The sequence below is a fragment of the Dendropsophus ebraccatus genome, chromosome 8 (genome assembly GCF_027789765.1).
Source record: "Dendropsophus ebraccatus isolate aDenEbr1 chromosome 8, aDenEbr1.pat, whole genome shotgun sequence".
In the NCBI taxonomy this organism is placed as follows: domain Eukaryota; kingdom Metazoa; phylum Chordata; class Amphibia; order Anura; family Hylidae; genus Dendropsophus; species Dendropsophus ebraccatus.
The window spans coordinates 41,465,553-41,490,441 of NC_091461.1; the positions used below are offsets into that span (position 1 = coordinate 41,465,553).

General features: G+C 40.5%; 1 protein-coding gene across 5 annotated transcripts in view; it reads left to right on the forward strand.

Moving 5' to 3' along the window:
- FGFR2 (fibroblast growth factor receptor 2) overlaps nucleotides 1–24,889 on the forward strand; it is a 74,367-nt gene that overhangs the window by 13,026 nt on the left and 36,452 nt on the right. For all 5 annotated transcript variants that reach the window (XM_069980249.1, XM_069980250.1, XM_069980252.1 and 2 more), the window contains exon 2: nucleotides 16,384–16,599. In XM_069980249.1, the coding sequence (XP_069836350.1) occupies nucleotides 16,452–16,599 (148 nt within the window). In that variant the 5' untranslated portion in view covers nucleotides 16,384–16,451. The remainder of the gene's footprint in view (nucleotides 1–16,383; nucleotides 16,600–24,889) is intronic.

The window sequence follows — 24,889 nt, forward strand, 5'->3', positions numbered from 1 at the left end:
TAGGTTCACCCACATTATACCCTCCCCCGTCAGTGGGTTCAGTCAACTGTCTAAGGGTCCCATTACACGGCCTAATCTGGAGGAGCAAGCGAGCTATGTCCTATTGCTTGCTCCATGTTCCCAGCCAACAGTGAGCAGGTAAGAGCTGGGGGCTGCAGGGAGCTGTGGGTGGGGCTCCTCGGACGAGCTTTAGATTGTCCGGAACCCATAGGAGATAATGCCGGTCTGCTGCCATCGCTCATATAACACAAGGTGGGGACCAGCAGATTGTTGCTATGATCATCAGGTTTTTGGTTCCTTTTGTAAACCAGTGATCAGCCGTCATCGTGCATGTCGGCTGATTTGTTGTTTTACAACATGGCCTATTACACAAAGCGGTTATCTGATGGAACGTCCGGTAATCGGATAAGTATCGCTGATAATCGCTTTATGTCATAGTACCCTAAGGTGTATGGTGGCATCATGACTCTCCTCGGACAGATGCTGTTGGAGATGAGAATGGTCAGACATGTTGGATTTTAACCACCAGAGAAGGATTAAGCTCCCTACCACATCTCTATAGAAAATGGATGAATGTTTGCCTATGCTGAGCATTGTGTGTGTGTGTGTGTGTGTGTGTGTGTGTGTGTGTGTGAAGGTCAAGAGAAGTACCTGTCAGCTGAATTATACTTTGGCTGACAGTTATTAAAAAAGGTACGACCACCTTTATTTAGGTGAACACATTTAGTGTTAATAGTAATAACATTGTATGTAATTCGTAATAAATCGTTTACGGACCTTTATACATGGGCAGCGGAAGTAGTTGTTGACTCTAATGATAGCTAATAGGTCAGGACACAAGCTGCCTGCAGTATAAAGAAGCTCACAATAGCTGCTGAGTGTTCTGCCCATGGTATGAGACACGGCCTTCTTCTCTCGCGGCTGTAGCGGCTGCCAGCACATTGATGTGGGTATGTTTCTGCCATGTGTCGCAGGCTGCTCCAGCAGATGTTACATATGGACGATAGAAATCTGAGTTCTTTCTTCACTTGGATCCAGTTGAGGGACTGGCTCGCTCAGCCTTGAAAGGTTTTGTAAAACATTTAGGAATCGTTTCCATGTGAGGCAAACAATAGAAAAACCCAGCAGCCTATTTACCACTTATGGCTGTATGGGTTTTGTGTAGTTAATTAAAATTTACAGTTGCGTGAATAGGAGCCGCCATAACCATTGTGAATGATGTGGCATCATGGAGCCAGAAATGTAATTGGGTGCAGTCGGCAAGCACTGGCGGGCGCCTTGGAAGAGGCCTTGTTTTAGAGTAGTGTAAACTACTGTACTATTAGACATCTTATTGTCAGTATATGATATCAAGTGCACCTGTGGTCCTTACGTCAGCTGAACTGGGCAAACTATGAGGTATAAAGTGCCGAGTGGTTATATATTATAACTTTACGAATCATACATACTTCGTTCTCTTGGCCACGTGTAATGCAGGGTCTGGCACTTATATTTCATCATTACTTTTGTAGATTGTTCCATAACGGAGAAATGGATGCCAAGTAGCAGGGTGTGAGGAAAGCCCTTAATAACCAACTAGCAGGGTTTTTTGTTTTTTTTACTGTTTTGTTCATCTGTTTTGTTCATTACAAGGTCCATTTACACGTGCTGTTTGGTGCGCATTGCTAAACATAGAAAAACATAAGCTTATGTTTAGTCAATGGCTACAGTGATGCATGAAACCAAAGACAAACGCATGAACATCAAAATAGGAGAAAAGCCATAGCAAACTATTTGTTGTTTTTTTTTCTTTTGGTTTCCAAGTTTCCATTCATTTTTCTGCCAATCCTGTTATTAGATATGAAATGTCTCCAGGTACATTCGGTCTCCAACAACAATGTGGGTATTTTTAAAGATACAAGTCTTAAGGCCCTGTTGCACAAAGCGACTATCGGATGTATTTGGCCAATTATTGACCAATAATAGCTTAGTGTTATAAAAGGCAACTATCAGCCAACATTGATTGTATCCTTTCAACATGTTGAAAGAGCAAAGATGTAGATAGCAATGATCTGCTGCCATTGCTCTGTGTCATATGAGAGGTGGCAGTAGACCTCCGCTATCTTCTATGGGCTCCCGGAAGATCTAACAATCGCCCAGGCAGCTCCCCCGCAGTTTCCTGTAGTCAGCCCCACTCATACTCCTCAGCGGGGCTTGAGGATCTAGCACGCTCTGACCTGACAGGTTGGTGCTCGCTTGCTTCTCTGAATCTGCCTCTGTAATAGGGGCTTTAGTATATGGTAGTCAAAGATGATCAGCTTGTTAGGTCATTTGAAATTGCATAGCAGAGCATCAATAGAGGGTGCAGAAGTAGCAGTCACGTCTGTGTATGAGGGTGCCCATACGTCCTTTACATAAGAATACTAGAGATGTGCGTATGCTCGAGTCTGATTATTTGCCATTTGAATACCGGTGGCTGAAGAAGTTGGATGCACCCCTAGGAATTCCGGGAAAATATTGATACAGCCAATGGCTGTATCCATGTTTCCAGGACTCCCTAGGGCTGCATTCACCGGTATTCAAATTCTGAATGATCAGACTCAAGCAGGATCGCGTTGCGCTCATCTCTAGGGAAGACACCAGTATATAAATGTCACATGATAGGGGGCTATTTTCAAGGCTGCACCCTATTTTTTTCCCTCAAGCTTTTGACATTGCTAAAGTTGTGCCATGTTGCCACCTCTACCTTTTTCCACGATTATCTGTAATCCAGATCCACAGTCTACACACCATACAGGAAACCATGTTTTAGGATACAGCTAATCTCTATCCACTTATTTTTCTAGAAAGTAGTGAGATCACTAAGAAATTAGTCTTGGTTCACCCTAGAAAGTGGCTATTTCCGCTGTACTTAGGTGGTGTGTCAGCTCTAAACCTGCATTTAGTTATGTAAGGAGCCATGAGAAGGGAGTTATTGTCGTATATAATACAGAGAATTCAATTATTAGAAAACACTTGACAATGAATGGGTCATAGTTGTGCAGAAGAAAGAAGTAATCCTTTAAGCCTATTAAAAATTAAGATAAATTAACTAGAATACTGATTACGCATTATCGGATAAAAAACATAAAATCCCTTCTACTCGTATAAAGGATAGCTTTCACTCCTTAGCTAGAAGCTCCTGGATTGAATTGGATCTTGGAGCTTGTGTTCCCTGGAACAAGTGCACGTTCCTAGATGTATATTAATCCACATCTGCAAGCATTGGACAAACAACCTTTTCAACCTGAAGACCCAGTATCCTGCCCCTAGCACAGTCTGCAGAGCAGGGTCATGTTTCATGTAGCCTCCAATATACTAGCTTTGTACTTACAATTCCTGAATAAGAAGGCCTGCAAGTCTGTAAATCTTGCTTGTATTTAGTCATATTGTACTGTACATGGACTAATAGTCATATAAACTACTTGAAGCTTTCCCTTTCTTTAAAAATTACTTTGGAGATGTAGGCCGTCATTGCCCAGAATCCTTCAGTGAGAACATAACTCAGTACTAATGAGGGGCCATAACCCCTAAACAACTGGTGGATGGGTAGCCTCTTCTAGAGAGATTTCTGGTTTGCTTTACATTTCTAAGTAATTTGTTCTAATGGCTTCTAGTCAGGTAATGCCACTTCCAAAAGGCGGTCCTTTATAATGTTCTTTTCAAGGAAAAACATTACCCCTTTGGTCCCATCACGTATTATAATTAGAGATGAGCGAAGCAGCTGGAAATTTGTTCTGCGAGGTTTGTGAATTTTCGTCAAACTCGTTAAGATTGGTGAATCGAATCCTAACGAATTTCATTAAAACAGCCAAACTATAGTAGCTACAATACTGGGACTATTACGGAAGAGTGAATTGTTGTTGTAGTAAAAGTGCCGAAAATCGGAAAATCACAATAAAAAAATAAAAATATTGCTAATTATCCATTTTCCGCCATTTCTCTCCTCTCTGTCCATATATCACTCTGTTAGTCTCTCCCTGCTCTGCTTTAACTGCCTGCTGCCATCCTGCTCGCTCCTCCACATACAGCTGATTGGCCACCTCCTTAACCAACCTTCTTACATAGAGGAGGAGGTGCTGACATCAGAGGGTCCTGCAGCTGATTGGATGGTGCTAGGGATTATGGTTAATTCCTTTCTCCAGCCCAGTAAAGCTCCAGACAGCTAACATGTGGAGCCGCCATTTTTTTTTAATTACCTAACTAATCGTCTAAAATTTGCTTCGCAAACTAAACAAATTGACAGCACGATTTACAGTGAATCTTGATTCGCTTTGCTCATCTCTTATTATAATCATGCCATTAGAGCAGGGGTGGCCCTCCAGCTGCTGCAATACTACTATTCCCTGTCGTTTTGCAACCGCTGGAGGGCCACAAACTCCCCATGCCTGCCATGTTCACTCACCATGAAAACTATGGCTGTTTTTATTGGCGGGTGTCATTTAACACCCCCTTTTTTTTTTTTTTTTTTTTTACCAACAGCTGTAATTATACAAATAATGTCTGTTGTTATAATACATCCAATATCAACGACCATCAATTTTACGGTGTGGGAACCTAGATCTTTTAATAGATATACTCCTGATGTAAATGACACCATCAAGCCATATGCAACAGTAAGGCTGCATCTCCTCCAGTACATTTCTCCTGGATAAAGGGCTACCTCTTTGCATTATTTTTGTATGAAGAAAGGGCTGTATTTGCGGTGGGCTGTGCATTTGCTTTCCATTATTCCTGTAGTAACATAGATAGTATTGTTTTGTAGAACAATTATAACGGTTTCTGTTTAATGCCTCATGCGGCCAAGGTAGATTTTGATAAACTTTATCCAGTTGGGACACAAACAATGATTTGTTTTTTAAGCTTTGGGAAACTGATTATGCCATTGTATTATATATTCCTGTGCTTGTTGCAACATAACCATGTAGATACCAACACTCATGTATATGTTTACTTATGCTTTATAGAGGTTATGCTCTACCTTAATATAATACCATCAGACTCCAACTATCTTTATCTTCTGTTTAGGGGGTTTGCATTGCTGCCAACACAAAAACTTGCTGTATCCTAATATACAGTCCATTTACTCACGTAAGAAAAAAAAATCCATAATTTGTTGGCCCTATAATACCTGGAAGTTCTTCAGGACAAAACATCTTCTTTGAATAAAGTTTTATGTGGGCGCAATCTGCAAAGATGTCTTGCCAGCAAAGACACTTGTTTAGCTTTAATTATACATTGATTGTAAATCCTTTTAAATATTTGAGCCTGAGATATGAACTTTATGGAGGACATTTATAAAGACCTGTGTAGTCGTACGCTGGTCTTACATTAGGCCCCATCCCCAATTGCCCCGCCAGATTCACCTAGAGGTGCACGCCTGTCGTACGGCTGCTCAGAAATCTACACCTGTTTTTCAGCAGGTGTAAAGCAGACACAAATCATATTAAATCATTAAATCAAGTGCTGGTGGAGGCCATGCCTTCTGCCTGCCTTACTGTACCTTCCCCTGCCGCCCATCAGGTGAATCTGCGCCTTTTCCTTGGCGTACGCTCTGACAGAGTTTTTTTTTTTTTAACCGTAGGGATAAAATGTTGCAAAAAGCTGATTATTTCCTTTCCTTTTTTTTTAAAGAGTGTAGGGTGTTAGTAACATTCTGTACTTCCCAAAACCTGCCACCTCTTCAGTTGCAATGGATCCATTAGTTTATGGGAAATGGTAATAGTCTTGTCACCCATTTCTGCTATGAGACTTTTGTTGGTTGGTCTGCTGCTGATAATGACTTCAGTCTGATATGTATGTAATGAAAGTATCCTGTCTGGGAGATTTTACCTGTTTATTTCTATAAATGATGCCTGATGTATCTTACAGTCCCCTCCATAGAAAGAAAAGTAAATGGATATGTTATAAATTATAGCTACAAAATCTATGGGCCGTGCGAGGTAACATGCCTTCTACTATCTCCAAACACTTCAATAAGAAGCATGAACAACACAAAAGTAAAAACTTCTGTGTGCCAATAAACTAACATACATGGTTAGATAAATTTGCCCTATAGCCCTCTCACTAATTCATGCAGAAACTTTAGCATGTTACAATGGCCATGCAATATTACATGTGTTATCCAGTAAAGGCTTTAATTTTTGGGCGGTGATACAATGACCATTGGCTGAAACATAGCTGGAGATTTATCAAACATGGTGTAAAGTGAAACTGGCTCAGTTGCCCCTAGCAACCAATCAGATTCCACCTTTCATTTTCCAAAGAGTCTGTGAGGGATGAAAAGTGAAATCTGATTGGTTGCTAGGGGCTACTTTATGCCAGTTTGATAAATTTCCCCCATAGTGTCTTTAAAGGCCCTATTGAACCAATAACTGATGGCTAATAGATCGTCAGAGATCAGTTGTGTTTCCCATCCGCCGCCCCTCCTACCCATATACAGGAACATTCAGCACAGCCAAGCATTCCTGTTTTGCCTATGGGGAAGGGTAAGCTGCACTGGGGGCACTCTTTCTGAAAAAAGGGGTCGGCCATGATGGAAAAATCATGAAAGTCACCTCTCGGTGGTTGTTTGGGGGAGGACATACACATTGGACTGACAGCCAAATCTGCCACAAGCAGCAGGTTCAAATGACAATAGTCAAAACTGTATGGGGACTTCTAGGATCAGTATTCTAGACCTGCCCCTAAGGCCTATGGGATACGTGTAGACCTTAACCCCTTAAAGTGGCAAAAGTTTGTTTTTCGGCTTGGCCACCCTACACTAGTGCCGCCATTTATATACAAATGTCAGACCACTTTTTTCCGAGAGAAACCCTTTAATTGATTGTCATAAACCCAGGAAACCATGTCTAATGATGATTAGCATCTTAATATGTTCTGAAATCGCTCAGATTAGCCGATCTTATGCTGCGTTTACACGGAACGATTATCGTGTGAATTCGCACGATAACGATCAAATTCGAACGATAATCGTACGTGTAAACGCAGCGAACGATCAAACGACGAGTGAGAAATCGTTCATTTTGATCTTTCAACAACTTCTCAAATCGTCGTTGATCGTTCGCAAAAAAATTTGCAGATCTTCCGTGTGAACAGTCGTGAGATAGGTGAGATGTGTGAGATAGGCTTAAGCGATCGCAAAACGAATTTTCCGTACGATATAGCGTACCGTCTAAACGATCGTTATGGAAAAAAAATCGTTACTCCAACATTGTTAATCGTACGATCGGGCGAATTATCGTTTCGTGTAAACGTAGCATTACTGAGACCTATCAGACTCTGATGATGGCAGAAAAAACAAATAGTAAAAAAAAAAAAAGTCTTTGACCATTGACATACGTTATGTTGGTCTTATGTGACTCCCCTTTAGGGTACAAACACACACACCGCATACGCAGCAGATACGCAGCAGATCTGCAGCAGATTTGGTGGTGCAGATTTGATGCTGTGTTCAGTTATTTAGATCTAATCTGCTGCGTATCTGCTGCGTATCGCAGCAGTAAATACGCTGCGTATACGGTGTGTGTGTTTGTACCCTTAAGCTCCTTTCCCCATGTTTGTGGATATTTGTTTACCACGGCAAACAGCCCAGCAAGCTGGCTTACTCAATTCATGTCCTTCACAAAGCATCTCTCCCAAGTTTCTATAAGACCAAGGAGAAAGCTAAAAGATAAAGTTCTATTTACATATATAGCTTACAAAAGCCAAGTCTCCAGAGACGGTCAACAAACACAACCACCTGGGCACTTACATTCCGAAACGTTTCTTCCTTTCACCTTCTCACAAAAGAGGCTTTTGACTATTGTAACACACAGGCCTTTGTGCCTTTTGTGGTAGTCTGCTGAAGCATGTTGTGTGTTTGTGGAGGTGTGTGTGTATGTGTGCTTAGCGGTTGGAATGTGGGTAGGTTCTTACAATTAGAATTAATTGCCTCATTTTCCTTCCATGCAGTCATGCCGGGCATTACTACACGTCTCCAATATAAACTTGCTCTCAGTATATGTTTCGGTGAACTGGAACAGTTCCTTCTATTGTGTCCTGAGCGTGTAAATAATATGTTCTTCAGCTGACAAATTGATTAACTCTCCCCCCTCCATATAGTAATAAAGGAAGAATAAAATACAAAGCTTGTGTATTAGCCTAGCTAGACACTATTACAAATCCATCCCTTACAATATTCTTTTCAATATCCCTTTATATTGGAAAGAAATACTGTACTTTAATATAATGTAAAAATGTACAGTTCCTATACATATCTGTATTCTACATCTTAGCTTAAAGGGATTTTTCCATCCAGAATTGATTCATGGCCTGTCCTAACAATAAGTCATCAATAGCTTATCCGCTAGTTAAAGGGAACCATATCAGCCCAATTGGGCTGATATGGTTCCCTGGAGCGCTGTATAAAGCTCCTGCAGCAGCAGAGGCACATACCGGCCGTGGCTGCTGCAGAAGCTTTAAATCAGAGAAAAATTTGGTTAATAACCTGGGCGCATGACAGGCAGAGGCGGGGAGGTAGTCATCTGGGCGGCTCCCCGCCCATCACTAGTCACCGCTCTCTGCCTGTCAGCATGCTCGGCGGGATGATTGATTGACAGACAGAGGCGCCAGTAACAAACCTCTCTGCCTGTCAATCATCCCCTCCGAGCGCTCTGACAAGCAGAGAGCAGTGACTAGTGACAGGTGGGGAGCCGCCCAGATGACTCTCTGCCTGTCACATGCCCGGGTTATTAAACTAGCTTTTTTCCGGTACAGCGCTCCAGGGAACCAAATCAGCCAAATTGGGCTGATTGGTTCCCTTTAATTACAGTCAAAGCTGAGATGCAGTATCTAGACTTGGCCCTATTCACAGCATAGATGCAACCATAGCAGCCCGATCATCTATTGATGCCTATCCTGTGGATAGATCAGGATTCAATTTTTAGCTAGAAAACCCCTTTAATATTCTTTCAGCCATCAATTATTAAATGTTCCTGGCCAATGTTCTGCTCCTGGCCATTTTAGTACTTGTGTGGTGGCATAGGTAACTGTATTCTGCTTGCTGCCATATTATAAGAGTTATTATAAGTATTATTGATGAGAATGTAGCTCTGTAATAGGGCAGCTAATGGAACAAGGTAGTGTGGGATTCATACAGAATATAAAAAAAATTATAAAAAAATTTAAAAGTTGCATAAGAATGGAGACATCCAGAGGAAGGTTATGGCCTTGCAGGATTTTTATGGGCACACGCCATACAACTCGCATGACATACAGTCATATCCATGAGCTATTAAACTGGCCATACACAGTAGACTAAAGTCGACTGAACCTGTGATTTTTGGTGGGACTATGTAATGTGCATTGGGCCTCTTAGATGTCCTCAACAGCAAATTTTGGAACAGCTAAAGATCAGACAGTTAAGGCGGAACCATTCCAGACGATAATTGTTTAGAGTAATAGGACACATAAAAAGACCACGATTAGCAGACATGCACAATGTCGGCTGATCGTCTTTCAACATGTTGAAATGCAACGATAATGTCAGTGATGTTCTGATGCTCGTAGCTCTGTGTAACAGGAACAGCGGCAGGCAGGCAGCCCGGACAATCTAAGGATTATCCGGGAAGCCCCTCCGTGGCTGACCATATGACCACAAAATTATTGTTAATTGTTTACTAATTGTTCTTTCGGTTTATGTACACTTCCTTTGTTTGTTATTACAATGGTTCATATAATAGAGTATACGAACAATTGTAGTTTCGATTGTAACTAATTACTATCATTCCATGTATTATGGTGAATGATTTCTCAGATTGTAAACACAAGCGCTAGTAAACGTCTATTGTTTAATTGGAGAAATTGAAAAATTGCTTTGTCTTAAAGGCCCCAAGGGGTAACTAGACCCTTGATAAAATGTTAGCCAGGTCTGTACTAGTTAGTCAACAATTCCGATCAATGGCGCTATTTTAGGCTGTGTTCACACTACGTATATTTCAGTCAGTATTGTGGTCCTCATATTGCAACCAAAACCAGGAATGGATTAAAAACACAGAAAGGCTATGTTCACACAATGGTGAAATTGAGTGGATGGCCGCCATATAACAGTAAATAACTGCCATTATTTCAGTATAACAGCCGTTGTTTTTAAATAACAGCAAATATTTGCCATTAAATGGCGGCCATCCACTCAATTTTAACATTGTGTGAACAGATCCTTTCTGTGTTTTCAATCCACTCCTGGTTTTGGTTGCAATATGAGGACCACAATACTGACTGAAATATACGTAGTGTGAACCCAGCCTAAAAGGGCAGACCAGAAAACTAGGTTGTATGTGGGTTTTGTCTGATATTGTAGCCCTTCCCCTTTAAAGCCACTAGAGCTGGACTGTCATACTAAACACAAATGGAAAATGGACATGTGGCATTCTTTCTTAAAATATAGAAGCCCCCTTTTTAAGTATTCAATAGCCCTTTTAGTGCTTACCATTATCTTTTGTTGGTTTATACTTTTTGAATTTGAAGTTTTTTTTTTCTTTTTTGTATTCTTTACTGTGTGAGGCTATGTTCACACTACGTATTAGACCGGCCGTATTAGAACGGCCGGTCTCTGCCTGGATCATCTTTTGATCTTTTTGGCCGTAGTGTTCTGATGCGGGCGCATCAGCGCACGCCCGCATCAGAACCTCCCGCAGCTCACAATGAAGCAAGCGTCCGGAGCCGCTTGCTTCATTGTGTGAACTGACAGGGTTTCCTACGGCTGCAATTTATTGAATTGCGGCCGCAGAAAACTGACATGTCAGTTCTTTGCGGCGCCGCACGGGATCCCGGCCGGAGCATATACGATGAGTGTACGCTCTTGCCGGGATCCCACAGAAGCAGAGGCAGTGTTCCACAACATGAAAAGTATTTTCTTTTACGTAGTGTGAACATAGCCTAAAACTAGTGTTATGATTTGTTAGACATTGCCCCCATTACTGGTAGTCTTCATACTCTAGCTATACACATGATATTTTTCAGCTCAGGGGCCTCTCTCTTTTTTTCGGAGCTTTAAGTTAAGGGGGAAAAAAAATCCTTCATGTCAAGAAAGTAAAAAATGGTTCCAGTCTGAGTTATTGGCACAAGCCATAAATATGTTTTTATGGAGGCAGCAAGTTTCAGCAGGAGATTGCATAAAGGGAATGTTTGTGTAAGTGTTGTTTTTATAGGTGAATGTTTATTTAAGTATTCCATAGTAAAGGCTGGGGGCTTCAGGAGAGGTGTGTATACTTTTGTACTACATCTATGTGTATATACTTGTGTAGTTTGTGTAGGTGAAACAGGAAAAATTATTGTTAACTGTGTACTGTGAGCAGAATCCAAGCTTTAGCTGATGCGGGGAATACTTGGCAACAGTAAAGCTTACATGGAGTTTTGTTATGTCCAGGAATGTTAATAAGATATGTATGTATGGGTATATGTACTGTATGTGTATATTTTACATATATTATATACAATGTAGCAGAGCAGCATTTGTATTTTAACTCTTTAGGACATCTATGTTAAAGTGATTATCCAGCATTTTAAGAAAGTTGCAATTCCTGCCGCGATGACATCACAAACCTCATTGCCGCTGCTGTTAAGGACAATGATTGGCTGCAGTAGTCACATGAATAATATACTTGATCTCATCCTTCCAGGACGGGCCACTAGAGCTGTGGGGGACTAACCTTGTAAATTATGGTTATTTCTTTATAACATTACTTGCTCTTAGGCAAACTTTCTTAAAATCCCAGATAAGTGCTCAGACTTAAAAGTAGCTATATATAACATTATGACGTAGAACTAAAAGGCTACATATGGAATCTATGTATAATATGTATAATTTTTTTTCTTTAGAATTTAGATACTAAATTATACACAGAAACAGGATAATAACCTCCATACGGTGCACATACCACGTATTCACTCATGCTTTTTACATTGGTCAGACTGGGCAATCTGATGCCTTTACTCTATGGGGATCCCTTTTTATGGTGCCGGGCTTGCCTTAAAGGACAGAAGTGAATGGTCTTTCTTTCTTCCTCCATCTCATGAGCCAATGCCTCGTCCTCTTCACTACTGACAATGCAGATCATTTGGTGGGGGAAGAGAGGTTCTCTCCACCAAGTAGCAAAGACGATGACATCAACCATCTCCCTAAATAATTAGAATGGGTTATCTCTATAATATGGATCCTTTTTGTACATACAACCACACCCGAATCTTCCCTTCATTAAAAAAGATGTATCACTTCACTCCCTACCTTATCTATAGGACATAATGAAGCATCTGGCATCACTTATCCCAAGGGAAAACAAAAGTATTCTGCTAAAAATTTTTTTTCATCTAGCTAATATCAAGCCAGCAGTGTCTAGTACTAAAAGTGTATTGTCTATGGTTAGCATTATTATTAGGTTTACATATAAACATCATTCCTATTTTCCCTACTAAGCTGCATACATCATAACACTCGCTGCCCTATTGTAAGCACTGTAAAACCAGTCTGCTCTGTGTTATTAACATGGTAATACATAAAAAACTGCGACGTAAAGGAAAATGCTAAGAAAAAGGCATTACAGTTATGTAAACTTTACTTCTGGGTACTGGAGTGCTCTTCAAAGATATCTAAATCCGAAGCATTTATAGGTGATATGGGTTTCTTTTGTACAAACGATAATTAGATCGGTTGATCCAAAAGGAATTACATAGCGAGTAGTAACAGCATCATAAAGTATTATTTAGATAGTACCTGTCCTGAACTACGCAGACCCGGGGGGGGGGGGGGGGGGGGGGGGGAATCCATTCGACCACCAGAAATTTGGGTATCCATGGATATGACTGGCCACTGGGTATCAATGGATACGACCATGCTTGTCAGTACTGTAGATATCCGGACCTATGGCGGCTGAATGGATTTCACACACGCAGGGTCTGCATACTACCTCAAAAGCTTTAAGTGTGCACATATCATACACTAGGCTACCTTGGGTCAAGCCATAGAGCTTCCATAACACTCTTGGAGAGTAACCATCATTTGCCCAATTCTTTTTTGAGACTATGGTTGTATTTGGCCTAAGGAGTGTACCAGTCAGGAAGTACACAGACCTGGCGAATATAAAATCCATTCGGCCACTGGAAGTTCGGGTATCCGTAGTACTGACCTGGCGTGCATGTATGCATTGATACCCAAACTTCAGGTGGCCCAATGGATATAACCATGCCAGGTCGGTACTGTGCCCAACCCCTTTTCTGATTCAGTTGGGCTTGTGCACAGTACTTCAAGACAAGTATGCTTTAAGTGTGCACATATTATACACTAGGCTATGGAGCTTCCTTAAGACTCATGGAGAGTAACCATTCTTTTTCCCAACCATGGTTGTAGTTGTATTAGAGGTTACCTTCTTCATATCTAGTATGTGCACCCCAAAAATTGAACATAAATGACAAACATGAAGTTCACAGTTTTTTTTTTTTTACCTTACAATGTAGAAAATCTTTTCTATTTTGTTCATATCTTACATCCTAAAACACTTGCCAAAATCTTGTCTAACTTCTCTCTTCCCCTCTATAGTTCTGTGTGCCCGTATCTACCCATCCATACAGGATAAAATATACAGCTGGTTTATAATTTGGGAAAACCAGGTGGATAGTGATTTTATCATCTGCACTCCTGGAAAGATGATTTGTGCTTTATTAAAACAAACAATCCAAAAAAAAAAATATATAAAAGTAAAACCTAAAGTTTAAGATATTGTTGCTTTATAATTATTATTTATGTTAGTAAATAACTGACTTGTTCATACACGTTATATTTAATACATTTGGATTTTTTTTAACATTTACGCAAAGGTAACTATACACCCTCTCTCTGAAAAGTGACGCTCTGTATTCCTAGTGGAGGGGAGGGGGGCACGTTGGAAAATGCAGCTGTAAAAACTCTGCAGTGCTAGATAGAAAACTGCTGTAGGTTCTGCAAACAAACTGCTCTCGCACAAGTCCAGACTCTATTTGTTGGGCAGAAACCTTAGCTCAGATGTTGTCTGCCGAGAATTCCTGATAAATGACACACTTTAACAGTTTACACCGTGATTTTCAACCACAGATTTATTGTTGTTACCGTGCATGTAAATGTCTGCCTGAATGTACTACCATAGTCCCTTTACATACAAGGTGTTCATTATATAATCACGTTGTATAAAGAGCAGATGGAAAAATCATCTTGCCCCTCCTTTATGTTGTTGGCCACCATACCCCACGATTCCAGCATGGATTCCTTAGTATGCATTCCATGTCCATTGATATGTTGAATTGAAGTAAGCGCAGCCTGCCCCTCCCTTATACAAAATAAATCTTGATCTTGGATTAACCTTTTTAAGCATCTTGACTTTTTAGTTATTTTTAGTTTGTCTTTAAACTACTGTAACGGCAGAACTATTAAGATTCCTATTGTGTAGACTGCCTATACCTGCTGTTTCAGCCTGTGTCTTTATGGGTCCCCTGTGATACTTTCCACTATAGCCGTCCTTGCTTATTGATTCTAGCTGTACACCCATCCTTTTCCTGCATCCCATTAGGGTCAAGCATCTGCTTGAGTATTTAGGAACTTTTACAAGATATAGCAGAGTCTCCTCTTCTGTCCCTTTCCCTGGAACATTTCAATTCATATTTAATAAAGCCAACCACATTTTATTTTGGGATGAAAATTTTCTTACCACATCTCCATATTTCAAATGAAGATCTATATTTTTGGAGTGAAGGAATTTTTATCACGGAGATGTGGCAGTAAGTTATTCTCCATGTGGTTTGCTTGCTTGCTTGCTTTGCAGAATTGTGTTCTACCACCCTAATAAAAGTGGATTAAATGGGAAAAATCTCCTCATTCTCCGGCGCTCATGGAAATTAGGAATAATTTTATTCTAAAGACTGAAGTATTAGCTTTAATATGGTTGGTATCTTGGTGTCTAAATTATGGGTTATTTTTTGATTGCTCCTTGCCAAATATGACGGGAGAAATAGAATTTTATCCAAACAGCTTTTATAAGGTCGACTTATAATGAAGATGTAATGGCCATGTATTAATAGGTACAATTGTACTTTCTTGATGATTTCATAAGTGTTGGAATTCAAGGAGTCAACCTTTCACAGTCAAAGCAGCCATTTTATGTGTTTTCCCAAAAACGTCCTTAAGGAAGCCCAACATGCCATGTCTTGAGGATTTCCCATAGTAAAAAACAAAACATAATTATTATTGATTATTGAACGATAGGGAAATCCTCAACACATGGCCTCTTAGGGTTTCTTAAGGTCAGGTTTGGTAACCACTGGTCGTGAAGATGAACTATAGTAATCAAGTTCGACCAGATTCTCTAAAGCTGATAATATATACAATGACTTAATCATCCATTCTTCCCACAGAAGGTTGGGTTTAAATAATTCAAAATGGCCCATATTCCTTATGAGTGGCCGTCACAGTATGCCAAGTCAGGGTCAGACAAGCTTAGATCATTGGCAAATTACTACAATTGTGGTGGGATATTTCAACCGAACAATGGTGTCAGCTTTATCTGCAATGCTTTCTAGTAAATGTAAGATTCTGTAATAGTAAGCTACCTTGGATTTATAACCATTATACACTGTTTATAGTGAGTAATATGGTCCTACGTCCCCAATAAATGACAGGTCATATAAGAGTGGCAATAGTTTTTTATATTAAAGGTAATACATATTGTGTGCTCATTTTCCAAAATTGATGATATATTACTGATTTACTTTCCTGTATGTGCCTATAGAATGTATGGGGGTAATTGTGAATTGTTGATATTACAAGTCGCCTAGGGTCCCTGCAACCAAATGGTGTAGAGCAGGAGGAGCTGAACAGACTGATAAACATGTTTGTGAAAAAAAGATTCAGTAAAATCAGTAATTTATCTAAACATAATTTTTAGAGCTCAGGAGTCCAGTGGGTGGTCTTAATTAATGATTGACAATCTTCTTCCACTGGACTCCTGACCCAGAATGAGCTGTGGTTTATAAAAAAAATTACTAGTTATACTGATTTTTTTTCATCAAATGCTGCCTACAGATCGGACTGCATTTTCAATCAGACAGGTTCCCTCTACTATTAATATAACATAACAATTAAATGTATATGGTTATTAGCCAGGTCTAGGCTAATGAAGTCAACAGTTGAGTATTGGGGTCCATTGGCATCTCTGTTATCAAACCCATTAAAATGAACTCCGATAAGCTCCAATAAAAACATTTTTCAGAGAAAGTAATGGTTATGTTGGCAGGTGATAAACTAACATGTATTAAACTTAGGTTAAAGTGGGTTTGTCAATTCTTTTTGTTACTCTTTTACAGGATCTCCAAAACAGGAAAGAGGACCACATAGTGGTGATTACGTCTCATGCTTGCTCACAGCCAGCCAGATGGGGTTGTTCTCGGTGTGGCGCTCAGGGAAAACAGGCGGTGGGTACACTGACAGCATGCTGCTACTTCTTTGCCTGTTTCTGGTTGGCTTGGCAATTGCCCGTCCATCTTACAGCCGAGCGGAGGAAACCACCGCTGAACCAGAAGGTAAGATATAGGGAAAAATGATCAAAATATAAAATAACCATGAAAAATGTTACAGAAGCTCCTGTTTTACTATTAGTACATTGAAGAATGTTTTCCGATAACAGTGGAGAATTAAGTATTAAGATTGTTTATTGTCTACAGACATCACTCAATATTGTCAGCCATGTCTGTCTTTTCTTACTTGCAACTATATTGAATAAACTAAGACAATACTGTCCCTAACAAGTCTCATTGACATGAAGATGGGGAAGGTACAACTATTGGTTCTACCATTTAGGCATTCTTTTTGCACACCATTTACATTGTGAGGTAACAGGCTAAACTAGGTCTCCATGTCTTTATCACATTAAGAAACATCATCACTCTTCTACCCATCTTGCAGAATTCCAAGGCCTGGTTGCACCCTAGCCCAGGGGGGATACTTTGTAAGAAGAGCAGTGAATTGGCCTGCAGGAGACTCTTCCTGAAGGCATGATACATGAATTTATAGTTATCTCTTGCCCTCGGAATTCCAGGCTGTCAATCTGTCTTATATGTGCAGCTTTAAAAGGTATGGGAGCAATGCTGCCCGGCCTGTTTGTAGTGTCAGCTGAAAGTGGGACCACACCTGAACCTGTAGCACTTACCGTCCAGTGGTGCTCTGCTTAAGGTTGTGCTGCCAACTTCCCTCTTGTGCCAAGGCTTAGTTATAAGAACACTGAGTTGACAACTTTTCTTAATGTCATGCGCTCATTTACATTGTTACAACACAGTTGTTTTGACTTGCATGTAGGGTAGGCAGGTTATCGTCTAGTACAATAGTTCTACCAAGGTATTTTTTTTATTCTTACAAAAGGAACCACAGACAGATGAGACCAATCGAAAGCGAAATGATTGTTTTATATAATATAGGATTATTCACATTTATGGTCATGACGGTCCAACCTTTTGACTTTGAAACCCCCACTGATTGAAACCCCCACTGATTGTGACAATGAAAGACTGGTTTACAGTGCACATCCAGAGCGGGATGCTACATCAGCACTGGTTCCCCTTTACCCTTGCTATCTGTGGGAGTCCCTGTGAAGCCCATCTGATATGGCGCAGATATCATAGTGATAATTAATTACTTTATTAGATGCAAAAGTCCTTTGTAAAGGTCATCGCATAAATATCTTTTAGTGTTTTTGACACATTGAGCGTTTCAGTATTTGCAGCCTTTTATGTTTTGTAACAGTTTCTGGAAAACCTGACACTCTACATATTCTAGACGTGTGTCAGCAGCTACGTTACTTTTGACTAGAAGACTTAGGGCCCTATTCCACCGGACGATTATCGTTAGCATAATCGTTAACGATTAACGATCTCAAACGACCGCTATTGCGAAAGACCTGAAAACGTTCACTCATTTCCATGGAACGATAATCGTTACTTATGATCGTAATTGCGATCGTTTCTTCTTCCGTATTTATTCGCTATTGCGTTCGTATCTATTGCGAACGACCGAACGATGTCTTATTCAATGCGAACGATTTGCGAACGTTTTGCGAACGAGCAACGATAAAAATAGGTCCAGGTCTTATAAAGCGATCAACGATTTCTCGTTCGGTCGTTAATCGTTACTGCATTTCAACCGAACGATTATCGTTTAGATTCGAACGATTTAACGATAATCTGAACGATAATCGTCCAGTGGAATAGGGCCCTTTGGGCCCTATTCCACCAGACGATTATCGTTCAGATTATCGTTAAATCGTTCGAATCTAAACGATAATCGTTCGGTTGAAATGCAGTTAACGATTAACGACCGAACGAGAAATCGTTGATCGCTTTATAAGACCTGGACCTATTTTTATCGTTGCTCGTTCGCAAAACGTTCGCAAATCGTTCGCATTGAATAAGACATCGTTCGGTCGTTCGCAATAGATGCGAACGCAATAGCGAATAAATATGGAAGAAGAAACGATCGCAATTACGATCATAAGTAACGATTATCGTTCCATGGAAATGAGTGAACGTTTTCAGGTCTTTCGCAATAGCGGTCGTTTGAGATCGTTAATCGTTAACGATTATGCGAACGATAATCGTTCGGTGGAATAGGGCCCTTAGTAAATAACAAACTTTGGATCTGACTACTTCATTTATAACACTTTTGGTTACCTCATTGCTTATAAGCTTAAATATAGTCATCGAATAGTCAAATAACATCAAACATGGCTCCATATGCTGTATTGGGGTCTCTTATTTTTCTTAGATGAAGATTAAAAACATCTTAGATGTGACTCTTGATCGGAGGGAGGGAGTGGGCTTCCGAATATTACTGAATAGACTAGATATAAGATATGGATGTTCTATGAAAGCCACCGATACTACAATTACACCCAGTGGAAGTTGGCTGTATCCATTTTTGTAATGGCCAATGGGGGTATGGTAGTTTTAACAACACCCGAAGGGGGTCTCCATATAATCTGCTACGGAGCTAATCTAATTCTTTGTATGGCAATAGCCGACAGTTAATTTCTATTGCAGTACAATAAAGCCCGGCATAAACATTAAAGAGACTCTGTCGGCAGGTTTATGCTGTATGTAAGAGTAGGATAAACTAGTGACAGAGAAGCTGAACAGAATGATGTTTGACTTACATTGTTATGTGCAGCTGATTCAGAGATCTCCTCCTGAATAACACGGATAATAAGTAGTCCTCTCCATTATGTGCATGAGCCCAGTAGTCCTGGATGTTCATGAGAAGCAAAAAACCCCACCAGCTGCTGATTGGCAGTTATCTATTCCTGCTGTGTATAGGCAGCTTACTGTCAATCAGCAGCTGGAGGGCGGGGGAGGGGTGTGGCAAGAATCCTATTCTCCTGCATATTAGGAGAACGGCTGAACAGAATGATGGAAGTAATACACAGATCTGTTCAGCATTTCTGTCACTAGTTCATGCTGTCTTCATTTAAGCCGGCATAAACCATGTGACAGATTCCCTGTTGCTACAAAAACATGGCCACTTTCTTTCACAGACAACATGACTCTTGTCTCCATGTCAGGTGCGGTTTGCAATTAAGCTCTATTCACTTCAATAGAACTAAGCAGCAAAACCCCGCCCAAGCTGTAGACAAGAATAGTGCTGTCTCTGGAAGAAAGTGGCCATGTTTTTGTAGCACTGGATAACCCCTTTAAGTTATAGTCGGCTAAACCTAATGTTTCTAGTCTGACCACTTACCTGTCTATGTGTATGGGAGCCTCCTGACTCTCTCCCCTAGCAGATATTGCAGACGGTTCTGTTTCCTTTAAAAATACCCCATTCTCTTATTCTTGGGGAGGTGTCTGGCAGTGTCAAAGCAGGCAGATCATAGCAGCTTCCAATAGACAGGGATATTTCTGCATGCAGTCATGAGTAGCTAATGTAATGATATTGCTATTAATTTCTGACTAGAGGCACATACAGATCATCAAAGCCTAATGACGTAATGGCTCATGATGACTGTAGAAGTTATTTCAGAAAAAAATCAGAAACCTTACTGTACTCAGGTTCCTATTTCAACATTCAAGACCCCCCCCCCCCCCCCCAGAAAAGAAAGGAAGAAAAAACGAAAAGAGGCCGATAATTATCTTGAAGAACGTAGATCAGGATATGAGGTGAACACTAGTGTTATTAAGGGATTTAAAAGGAAGTTATACCAGAAGCAAAATAAAAATAACTTAAGACCTGCATTCCAGCTGATTGATGAGCAAACCTGACAGCGTGGACTTGAGATTGCTCAAGAAGACATAAAAGTTACTTCTAGGTCCATTCTAGGGGATAAAGGGTTGAAAAGTAATAAATCCAGCCAAATATTATTGATACCTTGAAATGCAGCGATAATGGAAGGCTTAAGAAGCTGATATGTACAGACGGTAAAAACATCACTCTATTTTATGTTATAATAAATCCGCCTGGAGCTTAGACACAACTTTAGGCTCCATTTTATACTTAAAAAATATTTTATATTGGTCCTGAATACCTGTACCTCACCAGGTGTTACAAAACTATAACTTCCATCAATGCCCTCTTGCCGTAGGCTGTCAGGGCATGATGGGAGTTGTAGTTTTGCAACACCTCGGCAGTCACTGGTAACCATGCAGAGGCCTACGGCTAACAGGGCATGATGGGAGTTGTAGTTTTGCAACACCTGGGCAGTCACTGGGAACCATGCAGAGGCCTACAGCTGTCAGGACATGATGGGAGTTGTAGTTTTGCAACACCTGGGCAGTCACTGGGAACCATGCAGAGGCCTACAGCTGTCAGGACATGATGGGAGTTGTAGTTTTGCAACACCTGGGAAGTCACTGGGAACCATTCAGAGACTTGTGGTTCTGTTACCATAGACAACCCACAAATGTCCTTAGCTGTCTCTCTTGGAATCCAAACACAAAAACAAATCCTTATTCAGACACAGACTCATTATAAGACTTTGTAATTGTTCATTTTTCCAAAGCTTATTAAAATAACTATTGTGTACTGTAGAACATATAAATAGAAGGGAGTTGTTGGCAAATACAAAGTATTTCTGGCACAATCCTCCAAGAACAGCTGCCATGCAGTCACCTTAGTTGTAAAAAAAAAAAAGATCATGCGCACAGTACACAAAAACATAGGTCTAATAAAAAAGAATTAATACAAGGTTCATCATCATTGTTCTGTGTTTCTTGTAAAAAATGATATTTATAGAGCAGGTGTTCGAGACTACTACTGGCAGGCATGGCTTCTGTGTGCCACCTGATTGGCACTGAACCCCTGCTACCAGGTGTATGTACATGAAGCATGATCATTGCGTAATGACTTCTGCTTCCTTCACTGAATAGGAACATTGAGGGAGATTTATCAAATTTTAAGCAAAGGAGCAGTTGCCCATAGCAACCAATCAGATCCCAGCTTTCATTTTTCAGAGGCCTTTTTCAAAATGTAAGAAGCATTCTAATTGGTTGCCATGGGTAACTGCTCATTGGCACGTGGTTTGATAAATTTCCCTACATGATTTGGGCACTAGATTTGTGTTCCTGCTGTGTATAGATCACATAGGATCACCTAGACTAGATAGAATTGTAGAAAATTATTAGTAAAAGCTATTAGGGGATGGTCACACTATGTTTTTTAAACATATCACTTGTCGTCATATACCGCAATGCTTTCCTGATGAAGGATGAATGTTCTCACTATTTCACTACCTTTTACATGTAAAAAATATTTCTACATGTCAAAAATTTTGATCTTCTGGGATTCTGATGCTGATACCCACAGTGATCAGGTCAATACCATTAAACGATTTCAATGGGTTTACTGGATGGGCATGATTGACGGCAGTGAGAGAAGTGAAGCACATTACCGTGCACTTCTCCCTCCTCATTTTCCCAAATGATTAAAATGTTCGACATGTCCCTGTGATGTGTCAGTAGTTTCTCTAAATGACGAGAATGCTGGGCCCATTGGGATTACCATTATAGGATGTAGGGATGAATGCATTTACAGTACTAGCAAAGTTCTTCGCTAGGCTTATCAGTTGCCTGCCTTTTAATTCCATGCTGCTCCGTGCGCCTGGGAAAGTTCTCAGAGCTTCCCAGGCCTAGATCCAGCTTTCCTGACATCCGTAGTGGAACGGTACGGAGATCAAAGGCAGCAAGCTGCCAAGCCGACCGCGAGCCTAGCGAAGTACTGTAAATTTGCTCATCCCTAATGAGATATGTTGGCACAATCTTTTGTCAAGTTACAGACGTATACTGGTGACGTTCAGAAAACGTGATTTGAGTGGGGCCTTAGGCGCAGAGAAGACAAGAATGTATCATTTTAAAGATCTTGTCTTTCTGTCAGTAAATACTAAGATATAGTAACTGAATTTGAATAGAATGTTGCGAAACTAGATGACAAGCTTAATTTACATGAAACGGGAAAACCCCTCTAAGCCAATATATTGAGTGTCACATTATTGTCCACCTTATGGTCTCAGCCTCTAGTTAGCCAGTTCATTTGCACATAGCGTTTAACATTACTGAGACATGATTGATGCCTGATAGTTTGCATTCTTAGAAATTCAAGGAAATCTTCTCCCAAAATGGCTGCTCTCCGACACTGTGGGTATAGAGAGTCAACGTGAAACACGTAGCCCTTTATGGTCCTTTTAGGGTCTGTGTCTGTACTTGCAAGCGGGGGCTATAGTTGTACTGGTGGAGACACAGCACCCATCCCTGTGTAAACACCCTTATGTAAACATTGAGAACCTGTATAGTTGACTTGTCTTGCTTTGCATTGAGAGCAGACCAGCCATGACCAAGTACAGCGTGTACAGTTATATTCCTTCTGCTAGGCTGCAGGAAGCCTCAATAATTATTCATATGCTTGAGAGAGACGTGACTGTGGATTGGGCAGAGCTGCAAAATCGAGGATCTGTGAAATCATGATGAAGGCAAAACAAGAGGACAACCTGGACATCAGGACAACCTGTGAACCTCATTGACAGATGTCTCTTACCTAGAACCCTACTTTGCCAACCAAAGCGGAGAGCTACTCTAAGGGTACAAACACACACGGCTTATACGCTGCATATTTACTGCTGTGATACGCAGCAGATACGCAGCAGATTAGATCTAAATAACTGAACACAGTATCAAATCTGCTGCGTATCTGCTGCATATCTACTGCGTATCTGCTGTGTGTGTTTGTACCCTAAAGAACAGCTCCCTCTCTAGAAAACTAGTCACAGCTATGTATTCCATGTACCATATAAGACTGTGTACTCCACAGGTAGCGGCTCCACTGTTAGTTCCTTTAAATCTGATATGAAGAATATTACAGATGCGTTTAATTTTCCCATCAAAATCCTGCACACCATGACAGAACCCAATGAATCCCAGTATAAGGCAACTGGGTCTGTTAGGCTCCATTGGTTTATAACAGTGGCCAGGATAGTAGTGTGACCCTTAAAATGCATCGCCTACTGAATTCTTCTGACAGTAACAGCAAATGGCCAGGGATTTTTAGCTGATAGTGCCTTAAGATGGCCATGCGCCTTCAGCCAAAAGTTATTTCTTCAGCCTCCTCCCAATACACATGAACACATCAGCCAAACGTTCCTGTCTTATCTATAAGAAGAAGTAAACTGCAGCAAGCTCTGTTGGCAGCTTGTCTCTTTTGAGATCAAAGGGGTTGGGCAGTGAAATCACACCCGACCCTATCTTTACCGATGACCTCTGTCAGTGGAGTCTCAATAGAGCCCCATACATGTTATACTGATGACTAAACTTTATATAGGACAGCTAGATAATGCATGATCTGTCTATGACTATGTGTGAGCAAAATGATGTGGCTTAAACTATTTTCATGCCCGGGTCCCAGATCATTTCTTGAGTCTAAAGGTTTCCAAAACATTTTATTAATGGTTAACTGGAGACAATAACCCCCTTGTTCTCAAGATCAATGGGGGTCCAAGCTGTTGTATATGGCCAATTGACCCTTTAATGGAGAGACTAAATAAATAGAAAAGTTCTCTATGATTTGTCGCAGGTTTGTCTTGCGGATTTTCTGCAGACATATTCTAACGCAAATCCAAATTGTGTTAACTTGGGCCTATAGCCCCAAATATTTGTCATGTTTTGAAGATTGCTTGAAAATAAGACCCTCGAGGATGGAGAGCACCCATAACTTATTTCTCCGATTTGTGTCTGAAGAAGCGAGCCTCTCAGCTATCTCCTTCTATGGGCATGCATGCAATGGGGAATACAATGCTCTCTAGGCGTTAGTGAATTCCTTGGTATATCGGGAGCTTCTCCTGTGTCGGCTGGAGTTAATTAAAAAGAACTGCAACTTTTTACCAAAAGGGTTAATGTCAACGCGATAGCTGTAAGTGAAAACCGCTCCGGCCCTCCGATATGTAACCTAGTATTGCTAAAGCAGGCAGATTCCTGAAGTCAATTTAATTTGGAACCAAAGGATGATCCTTACCAGGTTCCCATTACATTGCCCTCGTAACCAAAACAGATGGTCACTTAAGTAAAGTGCTAGCAGGAGGCTCAACAGGACTGATAACTGCAGTGATGTCATTTTGAGAAATGAATCTGTATCTTCATTACACTGGATGTTCCTAGCACTTCTGCTGTCATCGTAGTATATGTTATTGATTGAAAATTTAAGTAATTCTATATGCTTCCATGTTTTTTTTTTTGCACCATTTGTACTTGGCAGTGGAAAATTCCATTGTTTGTTACATTGGTTATTCTAGTGAGGGTTGAGGAGTTATCTACTCTTATGGGTAGTCGAGATATGATATATTGAAAAGGA